Source organism: Oncorhynchus masou, chromosome 5 (genome assembly GCF_036934945.1).
Source record: "Oncorhynchus masou masou isolate Uvic2021 chromosome 5, UVic_Omas_1.1, whole genome shotgun sequence".
NCBI classification, from domain to species: domain Eukaryota; kingdom Metazoa; phylum Chordata; class Actinopteri; order Salmoniformes; family Salmonidae; genus Oncorhynchus; species Oncorhynchus masou.
This window is the reverse complement of record NC_088216.1, coordinates 81,383,642-81,398,025: the sequence shown is the minus strand read 5'-3', so window position 1 is coordinate 81,398,025 and position 14,384 is coordinate 81,383,642. Positions and strand designations below refer to the sequence as shown.

Below are 14,384 nucleotides of genomic sequence, written 5' to 3'. Positions count from 1 at the left end.
CTGACCCCACACAGATACAAAACATCTAAAAACACACAAAGAACACAATACAAACACACTAGAACACAATACACACACACAACACACTAGAACACAATACACACTCACAACACACTAGAACACAATACACACTCACAACACACTAGAACACAATACACACACACAACACACTAGAACACAATATACACACTCACAACACACTAGAACACAATACACACACACTAGAATTCTCTCTCTCCACATCCCTTCCTCTCCTTCTCTCTCTCCATACATCCCTTCCTCTCCTTCTCTCTCTCCATCCCTTCCTCACTAGAACTCTCTCCATCCCTTCCTCTCCTTCTCTCTCTCCATCCCTTCCTCTCCTCTCTCTCTCTCTCTCTCCATCCCACATCTCTCTCTCCATCCCTTCCTCTCCTTCTCACTCCCCATCCCTTCCTCTCCTTCTCTCTCTCTCTCTCCATCCCTTCCTCTCCTTCTCTCTCTCCATCCCTTCCTCTCATTCTCTCTCTCCATCCCTTCCTCTCCTTCTCACTCCCCATCCCTTCCTCTCCTTCTCTCTCTCCATCCCTTCCTCTCCTTCTCTCTCTCCAGCGCTCCACCATGCCCCTCTGCTGGGGATAATCCCTTCCTCTCCTTCTCTCTCTCCATCCCTTCCTCTCATTCTCTCTCTCCATCCCTTCCTCCTCTCCATCCCTTCCCTCTCTCTCTCTCCATGTAATCCTCTCCTCTCCTTCTCTCTCTCCATCCCTTCTCCTTCCTCTCCTCTCCTCTCCCTTCTCTCTCTCCATCCCTTCCTCTCATTCTCTCTCTCCATCCCTTCCTCTCCTTCTCTCTCCCCATCCCTTCCTCTCCCTCTCTCTCTCCATCCCTTCCTCTCCTTCTCTCTCTCCATCCCTTCCTCTCCTTCTCTCTCTCTCTTCCTCTCCCATCCCTTCCCCTCTCCTTCTCTCTCTCCATCCCTCCTCTCCTCTCCTTCTCCTCTCCATCTCCTTCCTCTCCTTCTCTCTCTCCATCCCTTCCTCTCCTTCTCTCTCTCCATCCCTTCCTCTCCTTCTCTCTCTCCATCCCTTCCTCTCCTTCTCTCTCTCCATCCCTTCCTCTCCTTCTCTCTCTCCATCCCTTCCTCTCCTTCTCTCTCTCATCCCTTCCTCTCCTCTCTCTCATCCCTTCTCTCCTTCCTTCTCCTTCTCGCTCTCCATCCCTTCCTCTCCTTCTCTCTCTCCATCCCTTCCTCTCCTTCTCTCTCCATCCCTTCCTCTCCATCCCTCTCTTTTTTTGGAAGCCCAATTAGAGAGCCTGACCTAAAACCATCCATCTCCTGGCTGGCAGTGGAAGCAGCCATCTCTACTCCACAGAAATAACGAACCTCTCCTCTCCCTCTTTTGCTCCATCCCTTCCTCCTTTGTGTGTGGGGAATAGGGACCAGTCATTAAAGACAAAACTGGGACAGATGAGTCCCCCCCCCCTTCCCCACACACACACACACACACACACACTTGTCCTCTTCCCCAAGTCACATATCACTTCCCCTCCCTCTCTATGTAGTGACATGCGTGGTGCTTTAAAAGCAGGTGAACAGCAGGTCATGACGGCCAGAGCAGCCTCAGCCACACGCAGAACAACAGGAAAAGAGAAGATACATGCATGTCAGCTAAAGCAATAAATAACACAAATCAAAAGAATAACAGTTATATAGGAACACGGTGCAGTTCATTCAAATGATGATGGAGAACGAACAGCGGGGGTTCACTGCATCGAAGACAAGAAGCACAACTCAACAACAGCCGGCAGCAGCCAACGCAAACACAACAACAACACCACAACATCATGTGACATCATATCTACATGCAGCATCTGTAGCAATCAAGAGTGAGCTTTTTGTGGCCCTCGCCCCTCCTGAGCCAATCTCAGTTCAGAGTTTGGTTCGAAGCAGAGGCTTCTGGGACAGATGGGTGAGCGAGTGAGTGTGTGTGTGTGTGTGGGGGGAGCTGTCACATCTCACCCCCTCTTTCTGTGGCCTAGGGCCCAGTTCAAAACTCCCTCCCCATCTCCTCTGTCTGTGGCCTAGGGCCCAGTTCCAATCCAAAAGGACTGAATGAGTGGTTGGATTGGAACCATGACTTTGTCTGGTCACACAGGATGGAGGTAAGGTGTGACAGGGCTAGTATATCGGCCTAATTCCAAATATTCCCTGTCGGTTTGGAATTGGGCCCATGTGGTTTATGGAAAAAAGGGTGTGGAAGGGAGGCGTGTCTTCTGAATTCATCTTATTGCTGGGAGCAGTGGTGTAAAGTACTTAAGTAAAAATACTCTAAAGTACTACTTAAGTAGTTTTTGGGGTGTCTGTACCTTACTTTAATATTGATATTTTTGACAACTTTTACTTTTATTTCACTACATTCCTAAAGAAAAAATATATATATTTTATTTGTAAATTAGATACCAACCTATAATTTTATGTTTATTACCTTTATTTAACGAGACAAGTCAGTTAAGAACAAATTCTTATTTTCAATGACGGCCTAGGAACAGTGGGTTAACTGCCTGTTGAGGGGCAGAACGACAAATTTGTACCTTGTCAGCTTGGGGATTTGAACTGGCTACCTCCCCGGTTACTAGTCCAACTCTCTAACCACTAGAATACCCTGCCACCACTAGCATACCCTGCCACCACTAGGCTACCCTGCCACCACTCGGCTACCCTGCCACCACTAGCATACCCTGCCACCACTAGGCTACCCTGCCACCACTCGGCTACCCTGCCACCACTAGAATACCCTGCCACCACTAGCATACCCTGCCACCACTAGCATACCCTGCCACCACTAGGCTACCCTGCCACCACTAGGCTACCCTGCCACCACGGCTACCCTGCCACCACTAGGCTACCCTGCCACCACTAGGCTACCCTGCCACCACTAGCATACCCTGCCACCACTAGCATACCCTGCCACCACTAGGCTACCCTGCCACCACTAGGCTACCCTGCCACCACTAGGCTACCCTGCCACCACTAGGCTACCCTGCCACCACTAGGCTACCCTGCCACCACCTTGCCACCACTAGGCTACCCTGCCACCACTAGGCTACCCTGCCACCACTACCCTACCACCACTAGCTACCCTGCCACCACTAGGCTACCCTGCCACCACTAGGCTACCATGCCACCATAGCCACCTACCCTACCCTAGGCTATAAATAATACCCAGACCACTAGGCTATAATAATACAGTTATCTATAACAGTTACTACTAATAATACAGTTATCTATAAGTTATCTATAATAATAGAGTTATCTATAAATAATACAGATACCTATAATAATACAGTTATCTATAAGTTATCTATAATAATAGAGTTATCTATAATAATAGAGTTGTCTATAATAATACAGTTATCTATAATAATACAGTTATCTATAATAATTGTCACGCCTTGGTCTTAGTATTTTGTGTTTTAGTTAATTAGTTGGTCAGGCCAGGGTGTGACATGGGTTTATGTTATTGTGTTGTCGTATTGGGTTTTTTATAGGCATTGGGATTGTGGTTGATTAGGGGTGTGTTTAGTTTAGGTTTGGCTGCCTTAGGCGGTTCTCAATCAGAGTCAGGTGATTCTTGTCTCTGATGGGGAACCGTATTTAGGTAGCCTGGGTTTCACTGTGTATTTTGTGGGTGATTGTTCCTGTCTCTGTGTAGTTTCACCAGATAGGCTGTAATTAGGTTTCACGTTCCGTTTTGTTGTTTTGTATTTGTCTCAGTTATTTCATGTACCGCAATTCATTTCATTAAAGACATGAGTACCCACCACGCTGCATTTCGGTCCGACTTACTTTTGACAAACGAAGAACGCCGTTACAGAATCACCCACCACACATGGACCGAGCGGCGTGGTAACAGGCAGCGACAGCAGGAGCAGCGAGGGAGAACGTTATGGACAGTAGAAGTATGGAGTATACGACGTGGGAGGAAATAGACAGGTGGGCGGTCGACCCAGAGAGAGTGCTAGGAGCCCGCCTGGGATTTGCTGGAGCAGTGTGAAGAGGGCTATAGGAGAATGGAGTTGGAGAGGCAATCACGACGGTGCAGAGGAAAGCCCGTGAGTCAGCCCCAAAAATGTATTGGGGGGTGGCTCAGAGGGAGAGTGGCTGAGTCAGGAGACAGACCTGAGCCAACTCTCCTTGTTAATCGTGAGGAGCAGCGATCAAAGGACTTCTGGACTTGGGAGGAGATAGACGGAAAAGGACCCTGGGCTCAGCCTGGAGAATATCGCCGTCCCAAGGAAGAACTGGAGGCGGAAAAGCGGAGAGGCGCTGGTATGAGGAGGCAGCAAGGCGATGTGGATGGAAGCCCGGGAATCAGCCCCAAAAACTTCTTGGGGGGGGACTTACAGGGAGTATGGCTACGCCAGGTAGGAGACCTGCGCAAACTCCATGTGCTTACCGGGGGGCTAGAGAGACCGGGCAGGCACCGTGTTATGCAGTGGTGCGCACGGTGTCCCCAGTGCGGGTGCATAGCCCGGTGGGGTATATTTCAGCTCCGCGTATCGGCCGGACTAGATTGAGCATCGAGCCAAATGCCATGAAGCCGGCTCTACGCATCTGGTCCCCAGTGCGTCTCCTTGGGCCGGCTTACATGGCACCAGCCTTGCGCTCGGTGTCTCCGGTTCGCCTACATAGCCCAGTGCGGGCTATTCCACCTCGCCGCACTGGCAGGGCGACCGAGAGTATTCAACCGGGTAAGGTTGGGAAGGCTCGGTGCTCAAGAGCTCCAGTGCGCCTGCACGGTCCGGTCTATCCAGTACCACCTCCACACACCAGCCCTCCGGTAGCAGCTCCCCGCACCAGGCTTCCTGTGCGTGTCCTCGATCCAGTGCCACCAGTTCCAGTGCCACGCATTGGGCCTTCGGTGCGCCTCGCCTGTTCGGCGCAGCCGGCGCTTTCCCCCTCTCCTGCGCTGTCGGAGTCTCCCGCCTGTTCGGCGCTTCTGGAGCCTTCCTCCTCTACAGCACTGCTGGAGTCTCCTGTCTGTTCAGCGCTATCAGAGCCTTTCTCCTCTCCTGCGCTGTCGGAGTCTCCCGCCTGTTCAGCGCTTCTAGAGCCTTCCTCCTCTACAGCGCTGCCGGAGCCTCCTGCCTGTTCAGAACAGCCTAAACTGCCAGTCTGCATGGAGCAGCTAGAGCTGCCAGTCTGCATGGAGCAGCCAGAGCTGCCAGTCTGCATGGAGCAGCCAGAGCTGCCAGTCTGCATGGAGCTGCCAGTCTGCATGGAGCTGCCAGTCTGCAAGGAGCTGCCAGTCTGCAAGGAGCTGCCAGTCTGCAAGGAGCTGCCAGAGCTGTTAGTCTGCATGGAGCAGCCAGAGCTGTCAGTCTGCCAGAAGCTGCCAGTCTGCATGGAGCTGCCAGTCTGCATGGAGCTGCCAGTCTGCATGGAGCTGTCAGTCTGCAAGGAGCTGCCAGTCTGCAAGGAGCTGCCAGTCTGAAAGGAGCTGCCAGTCGGCAAGGAGCTGCCAGAGCTGTTAGTCTGCATGGAACAGTCAGAGCTGTCAGTCTGCAAGGAGCTGCCAGAGCCGTCAGTCAGCATGAAGCAGCCAGAGCCGTCAGTCAGCATGAAGCAGCCAGAGCCTTCAGTCTGCCAGGATCCGCCAGTCAGCCAGACTCTTTCAGATCCGCCAGTCAGCCAGACTCTTCCAGATCTGCCAGTCAGCCAGACTCTTCCAGATCTGCCAGTCAACCAAACTCTTCCAGATCTGCCAGTCAACCAGACTCTTACAGATCTGCTAGTCAGTCAGACTCTTCCAGATCTGCTCGTCAGCCAGACTCTTCCAGATCTGCTAGTCAACCAGACTCTTCCAGATCTGCTAGTCAACCAGACTCTTCCAGATCCGCTAGTCAACCAGATTCTTCCAGATCTGCCAGTCAACCAGTCTCTTCCAGATCTGCCAGTCAACCAGAATCTTCCAGATCTGCTAGTCAACCAGAATCTTCCAGATCCTCCAGCCAGGCAGAATCTTCCAGATCTGCTAGCTTCATCTCAGACTCTTCCAGATCTCCAGTAGCTGGGATCTCTCAGTGCTGGGCTACCTCAGTGCTGGGCTTCATCTCAGTACTGGGCTTCCTCTCAGTGCTGGGCTTCCCCTCAGTGCTGGGCTGCCCCTCAGTCCCTGGGCTGCCCCTCAGTTCCGGGCTGCCCCTCAGTCCCGAGCTGCCCCTCAGTCCCGAGCTGCCCCTCAGTCCCGAGCTTCCCCTCAGTCCCGAGCTGCCCCTCAGTCCCGAGCTTCCCCTCAGTCCCGAGCTGCCCCTCAGTCCCGAGCTGCCCCCAGTCAGCTGCCCCTCAGTCACGAGCTGCTCCTCAGTTCAGTGGGGTTCTGGGTGAGGACTATTAGGCCATGGTCGGCGGCGAGGGTGGATTATCCCAGGACGCGAAGGGGAGGAACTATGACATTTATGGAGTGGGGTCCACGTCCCGAGCCGGAACCGCCACCATGGACAGACGCCCACCCGGACCCTCCCTATGGTTTTGAGGTGCGTCCGGGAGTCCGCACCTTAGGGGGGGGGGAGGTTCTGTCACGCCTTGGTCTTAGTATTTTGTGTTTTCGTTAATTAGTTGGTCAGGCCAGGGTGTGACATGGGTTTATGTTGTTGTATTTCGTATTGGAGTTTTGTAGTTATTGGGATTGCGGCTGAGTAGGGGTGTTGCATAGGCTTGGCTGCCTGAGGCGGTTCTCAATCAGAGTCAGGTGATTCTCGTTGTCTCGAATTGGGAACCGTATTTAGGTAGCCTGGGTTTCACTTTGTATTTCGTGGGTGATTGTTCCTGTCTCTGTGTAGTGTTCACCAGATAGGCTGTAATTAGTTTTCACGTTCCGTTTGTTGTTTTGTATTTATTTAAGTTATTTTCATGTATTGCTATCTTCTACATTAAAGACATGAGTAACCACCACGCTGCATTTCGGTCCGACTCTCTTTCAACAAACGAAGAACGCCGTTACAAATACAGATGTCTATAATAATACAGTTGTCTACAATAATACAGTTATCTATAATAATACAGTTGTCTACAATAATACAGTTATCTATAATAATACAGTTATCTATAATAATACAGTTATCTATAATAATACAGTTATCTACAATAATACAGTTATCTATAATAATACAGTTATCTATAATAATACAGTTGTCTATAATAATAGAGTTATCTATAATAATACAGTTATCTATAATAATACAGTTATCTATAACAGTTATCTATAATAATACAGTTATCTATAATAATACAGTTATCTATAATAATACAGTTATCTATAATAATACAGTTGTCTACAATAATACAGTTGTCTACAATAATACAGTTATCTATAATAATACAGTTGTCTACAATAATACAGTTATCTATAATAATACAGTTATCTATAATAATACAGTTATCTATAACAGTTATCTATAATAATACAGTTATCTATAACAGTTATCTATAATAATAGAGTTATCTATAATAATACAGTTATCTATAATAATACAGTTATCTAACAGTTATCTATATAACAGTTATCTATAATAATACAGTTATCTATAATAATACAGTTATCTATAATAATACAGTTATCTATAATAATACAGTTATCTATAATAATACAGTTATCTATAATAATACAGTTATCTATAATAATACAGTTATAAATAGGACGCAAACAACAGATATACGGCTGCACCTCTATTTCTATTAGATTAGACAGAGAGAGACAGACAGAGAGAGGGGAGAGAGACAGACAGAGAGAGGGGAGAGAGACAGACAGAGAGAGGGGAGAGAGACAAACAGAGAGAGGGGAGAGAGACAGACAGAGAGAGGAGAGAAACACAGACAGACAGAGAGGAGAGAGAGAGACAGAGAGAGAGACAGAGAGAGAGAGAGACAGACAGACAGACAGACAGACAGACAGACAGACAGACAGACAGACAGACAGACAGACAGACAGACAGACAGACAGAGGAGAGAGACAGACAGAGAGGAGAGAGACAGACAGAGAGGAGAGAGGGGAGAGAGAGAGAGAGAGAGAGGGAGAGAGACAAACAGAGGGGAGAGAGACAGACAGAGAGGAGAGAGAGAGACAGAGAGGAGAGAGAGAGAGAGTTGGCAGCTACCGTACATTCAGCTTCGTAAGGCCTAGAGAGGGTTTGTTTTGCTCTAGATAACCATGTGCCTGTTTCTTTCTCTCTCCCCCTCTATCTACTTGTCCTATTACTGTTTGGAGACTTACAGGTTGAAATAGCTGTGCTGCTCAGGGCAGCTGGGTCATCCCATAACAAATAATCGCTTAACATATCCAATAGAACACTACCAAAATAGTTTTTAATTATTCATGTTGGTACAGCCTTCTGTTTTAGGGCAATTTCAAAATGTCTCATTTAAAACCTTCTAATAGGGTTATATGATTGATTGATATGTCCAGGCAGAAATGTAATTCTTTATTGTCTAGGAAAGGGAGTCACAATGCTTGTGAGCATTACCCATGCCTATTTGTGTGGTGTCAATGCTTTATATTTATGCTATCCACTAAGTCATTTGTGAATCTCACAGTAGCCTTAGCTTGAATTCATTGAATACCTCACCCAAAGCTCTCCAGACAGAAAGATTAGTTCAGATGCCATGAGTAGGGGGGAGGGACACTGCACAACACACTGGTGGAAGGGGATTGGAGGAAGGTGAGGGGGGACCAATGAGGCTAAATCATGCTCCACATCGACTCTGCCCAGCCCGGGAAAGGAGGAGGGGCCAGCCGAGGGACTGGCCAATCAGGCAAGAGGAGAGACAGAATTGCGGTGACAGATAGATATCTCTACCTGAGAACCTCAGAATGAAAGGAGTCGCTGTCATCTGACCTGAAGACAGAACAGGAGAGGAGCAGGGTTAGGAGAGGAGCAGAAGAGGAGAGGAGCAGGGTTAGGAGAGGAGCAGAAGAGGAGAGGAGCAGGGTTAGGAGAGGAGCAGAAGAGGAGAGGAGCAGGGTTAGGAGAGGAGCAGAAGAGGAGAGGAGCAGGGTTAGGAGAGGAGCAGAAGAGGAGAGGAGCAGGGTTAGGAGAGGAGCAGAAGAGGAGAGGAGCAGGGTTAGGAGAGGAGCAGAAGAGGAGAGGAGCAGGGTTAGGAGAGGAGCAGAAGAGGAGAGGAGCAGGGTTAGGAGAGGAGAAGAGAGGAGCAGGGTTAGGAGAGGAGAAGAGAGGAGCAGGGTTAGGAGAGGAGATGAGAGGAGCAGGGTTAGGAGAGGAGAGGAGCAGAGTTAGGAGAGGAGAGAAGCAGGGGTAGGAGAGGAGAAGTGAGGATCAGGGTTAGGAGAGGGAAGGATCAGGGTTAGGAGAGGAGAGGAGAGAAGAGAAGCAGGGTTAGGAGAGAAGAAGAGAGGAGCAGCGTTAGGAGGAGAAGAGAGGAGCAGGGTTAGGAGAGAAGAAGACAGGAGCAGGGTTAGGAGAGGAGAGGAGAGAAGAGAAGAGAAACAGGGTTAGGAGAGGAGAGAAGCACGGTTAGGGGAGGAGAGGAGAGAAGAGAAGCAGGGTTAGGAGAGGAGAGAAACAGGGTTAGGAGAGGAGAGAAGCACGGTTAGGGGAGGGAGAGGAGGAGAGAAGCAGGGTTAGGAGAGGAGAGGAGAGGAGAGGAGAGGAGAGGAGAGGAGAGGAGAGGAGAGGAGAGGAGAGGAGAGGGAGAGGAGAGGAGAGGAGAGAAACAGGGTTAGGAGAGAAGAGAAGCAGGGTTAGGGGAGGAGGAGAGGAGAGAAGAGGAAGCAGGGTTAGGAGAGGAGAGGAGAGGAGAGGAGAGAAACAGGGTTAGGAGAGGAGAGAAGCACGGTTAGGGGAGGAGAGGAGAGAAGCAGGGTTATGAGAGGAGAGGAGAGGAGAGGAGAGGGAGAGAGAACAGGGTTAGGAGAGGAGAGAGGGAGAGGAGAGGGAGAGAAACAGGGGGAGAGGAGAGGAGAGGAGAGGAGAGGAGAGGAGAGGAGAGGAGAGGAGAGGAGAGAAGCAGGGTTAGGAGAGGAGAGGAGAGAAACAGGGTTAGGAGAGGAGAGTAGCACGGTTAGGGGAGGAGAGGAGAGAAGAGAAGCAGGGTTGGGAGAGGAGAGGAGAAGAGAGGAAGTTTGGAGCATATTGAGCGCTATGGCTAGAGGAGAACGGGTTATACTGGTAGGGTTAGGTTTAGGTTCAGGGATAGGGAATAGGGGATGGCTAGCCTGTGTGACAGTTTGGTCCAGCCTGTGACAAGACAGTAGAAAAATATCTGCCACTCAGACTAGCCAATGACAGGGTCAGGTTTAGGATTAGGGGAGGTACGGTTATCCATCAAGTTTAGGGGTTTGGCTCTGGGTTAAAGGAAGGAATACCTACAGTACAGTAAGGGATAAAACAGAAGTACACTTAAAGAGGAAGGCTTACTGGGATTGGGGGTGGGGTTTCCCAGGAACCAGGAAGTAAAGGAAGAGGAAGGGCAGGGAGAGGGATTTGGGTTATCAGCAGGGAGAAAGCAGTTCATTGGAGGACAGGGTTGTCAATCAGACTGGACACCACAGGAGAACCCACCCACTCGGAGTTAACTGTCTCTGTGGGAAAGATCTGCTCCGGTGTCCTGCCTATTCCCTGAGTTGTAAGTAGGGAAAACACTGGCAAGTGTGTGAAAAGTGTGGCACTGTTAATTAAGGGAATAGGCTGCCATTTGGCACATCCTATAAATATTTGATTGCTCAGCAGTCATTGTTAATGCCAGTTGTAAATTCAGATTTCTGTAGGGAGCAAAGCTGTTAGAAGACAGCAGAACAATATCACCTCTATAAATTCTGTCATAGTATCTGCTCTTTAATAGCGTATGAGGTTGATGGGGGCATGTTTATTAATGCCCAGTATACTGACTTATGGGTGTAATGTGCATATGAAACCAGACAATATGTATATATTTGGCTCTGGCTAAATATCTAGTATTCAGAACCTGTGGTTACTTTTCCCTGAGAATCTTGAGCTGTTTTTTGTAGAAACTGCGACCGTAAATGTTCTGGATGTTTTGTCCCAAGCCCATAGGGATGTTGTTGTTATGGGAGGTCGGAAAGGAAAAGGGGGATACCTCGTCAGCTATACAACTGAAATGTTTCTTCCACATTTAACCCAACCCCTCTGAATCAGAGGTGCGGGGGGCTGCCTTAATCCCCGGCGCCCGAGGAACAGTGGGTTAACTCCCTTGCTCAGGGGCAGAACAACAGATTTTTACCTTGTCAACTGGGGGAGGACAGGAGTGTATGTTTGAGGGGGGAGGACAGGAGTGTATGTTTGAGATGGGAGGACAGAGGGGGAGGACAGGAGTGTATGTTTGAGGTGGGAGGACAGGAGTGTATGTTTGAGGTGGGAGGACAGGAGTGTATGTTTGAGGGGGAGGACATGAGTGTATGTTTGAGGTGGGAGGACAGAGGGGGGAGGACAGGAGTGTATGTTTGAGATGGGAGGACATGAGTGTATGTTTGAGGTGGGAGGACATGAGTGTATGTTTGAGGTGGGAGGACATGAGTGTATGTTTGAGGTGGGAGGACATGAGTGTATGTTTGAGGTGGGAGGACATGAGTGTATGTTTGAGGTGGGAGGACATGAGTGTATGTTTGAGGTGGGAGGACAGGAGTGTATGTTTGAGGTGGGAGGACAGAGGGGGGAGGACAGGAGTGTATGTTTGAGGTGGGAGGACAGAGGGGGAGGACAGGAGTGTATGTTTGAGGTGGGAGGACAGAGGGGGAGGACAGGAGTGTATGTTTGAGGTGGGAGGACATGAGTGTATGTTTGAGGTGGGAGGACATGAGTGTATGTTTGAGGTGGGAGGACAGAGGGGGGAGGACAGGAGTGTATGTTTGAGGTGGGAGGACAGAGGGGGGAGGACAGGAGTGTATGTTTGAGGTGGGAGGACAGAGGGGGAGGACATGAGTGTATGTTTGAGGGGGAGGACAGGAGTGTATGTTTGAGGGGGAGGACAGGAGTGTATGTTTGAGGTGGGAGGACAGGAGTGTATGTTTGAGGTGGGAGGACAGGAGTGTATGTTTGAGGTGGGAGGACAGGAGTGTATGTTTGAGGGGGAGGACATGAGTGTATGTTTGAGGGGGAGGACAGGAGTGTATGTTTGAGGGGGAGGACAGGAGTGTATGTTTGAGGGGGAGGACAGGAGTGTATGTTTGAGGGGGAGGACAGGAGTGTATGTTTGAGGTGGGAGGACAGGAGTGTATGTTTGAGGGGGGAGGACAGGAGTGTATGTTTGAGGTGGGAGGACAGGAGTGTATGTTTGAGTGTATGTTTGATGTTTGGGGGAGGACAGGAGTGTATGTTTGAGGGGGAGGACAGGAGTGTATGTTTGAGGTGGGAGGACAGGAGTGTATGTTTGAGGGGGAGGACAGGAGTGTATGTTTGAGGGGGAGGACAGGAGTGTATGTTTGAGGGGGAGGACAGGAGTGTATGTTTGAGGGGGAGGACAGGAGTGTATGTTTGAGGTGGGAGGACAGGAGTGTATGTTTGAGGGGGGAGGACAGGAGTGTATGTTTGAGGTGGGAGGACATGAGTGTATGTTTGAGGGGGGAGGACAGGAGTGTATGTTTGAGGGGGGAGGACAGGAGTGTATGTTTGAGGGGGGAGGACAGGAGTGTATGTTTGAGGTGGGAGGACATGAGTGTATGTTTGAGGGCGAGGACAGGAGTGTATGTTTGAGGTGGGAGGACATGAGTGTATGTTTGAGGGGGAGGACAGAGGGGGGAGGACAGGAGTGTATGTTTGAGGGGGAGGACAGGAGTGTATGTTTGAGGGGGAGGACATGAGTGTATGTTTGAGGGGGAGGACAGGAGTGTATGTTTGAGGGGGAGGACATGAGTGTATGTTTGAGGGGGAGGACAGGAGTGTATGTTTGAGGGGGAGGACAGGAGTGTATGTTTGAGGGGGAGGACATGAGTGTATGTTTGAGGGGGGAGGACAGGAGTGTATGTTTGAGGGGGAGGACAGGAGTGTATGTTTGAGGTGGGAGGACAGGAGTGTATGTTTGAGGGGGGAGGACAGGAGTGTATGTTTGAGGGGGAGGACATGAGTGTATGTTTGAGGGGGGAGGACATGAGTGTATGTTTGAGGGGGGAGGACAGGAGTGTATGTTTGAGGGGGGAGGACAGGAGTGTATGTTTGAGGGGGAGGACAGGAGTGTATGTTTGAGGGGGGAGGACAGGAGTGTATGTTTGAGGGGGGAGGACAGGAGTGTATGTTTGCGCAGAGCAGCAGTCTGAGTCTTCTTTTCAGTGTCAGTTTCTCAAAACTGGAAAAGTCCCAGAAAACATTTACTTTCCAGTTTGTTCAAGACAAAGAAATATGAAACGTGTAAAACACTTTGAAAAAATGTATTCTTATGATGAAGGCTAGAGCCCAAGACTTTGAACTGAGAATGCACCAAAGCAAAGTGAACACACACACACACACACACACACACACACACACACACACACACAGTGTGTAGAGAAACAATAACTTGGATTGATTCAAAGCTCACAGATGGATGTAAACGTGTTCCAAAAACAATGTTGCTGTGAAAACCATGTAAAACGACATAACGTATATAAAAAACAATGTTGCTGTGAAAACCATGTAAAACGACATAACGTATATAAAAAACAATGTTGCTGTGAAAACCATGTAAAACGACATAACGTATATAAAAAACAATGTTGTTGTGAAAACCATGTAAAACGACATAACGTATATAAAAAACAATGTTGTTGTGAAAACCATGTAAAACGACATAACGTATATAAAAAAACAATGTTGCTGTGAAAACCATGTAAAACGACATAACGTATATAAAAAACAATGTTGTTGTGAAAACCATGTAAAACGACATAACGTATATAAAAAACAATGTTGTTGTGAAAACCATGTAAAACGACATAACGTATATAAAAAACAATGTTGATGTGAAAACCATGTAAAACGACATAACGTATATAAAAAACAATGTTGCTGTGAAAACCATGTAAAACGACATAACGTATATAAAAAACAATGTTGATGTGAAAACCATGTAAAACAACATGACGTATATAAAAAACAATGTTGATGTGAAAACCATGTAAAACGACATAACGTATATAAAAAACAATGTTGCTGTGAAAACCATGTAAAACGACATAACGTATATAAAAAACAATGTTGCTGTGAAAACCATGTAAAACGACATAACGTATATATAAAAAAGACCTGTCACTAAACCTCATATGATAAATTAACATGTAATGAAACACATTTCTGAAATACCCCCCCAAAACTATATATTCCACTAACCCAGCCACCATCCTCAACTCAATGGCTGCCAATGACACCATCCCCAAAGAGGAAACCAGTACCTCTGA

The 14,384-nt window shown here is 48.5% G+C and overlaps 1 protein-coding gene across 1 annotated transcript in view; it reads right to left on the bottom strand.

Moving 5' to 3' along the window:
* Positions 1-14,384, bottom strand: part of LOC135540370 (kinesin-like protein KIF21B) — a 62,304-nt gene that overhangs the window by 9,075 nt on the left and 38,845 nt on the right. Inside the window, 1 exon segment of the mRNA XM_064966976.1 lies at positions 8,839-8,877. Coding sequence (XP_064823048.1) covers positions 8,839-8,877 — 39 coding nt within the window.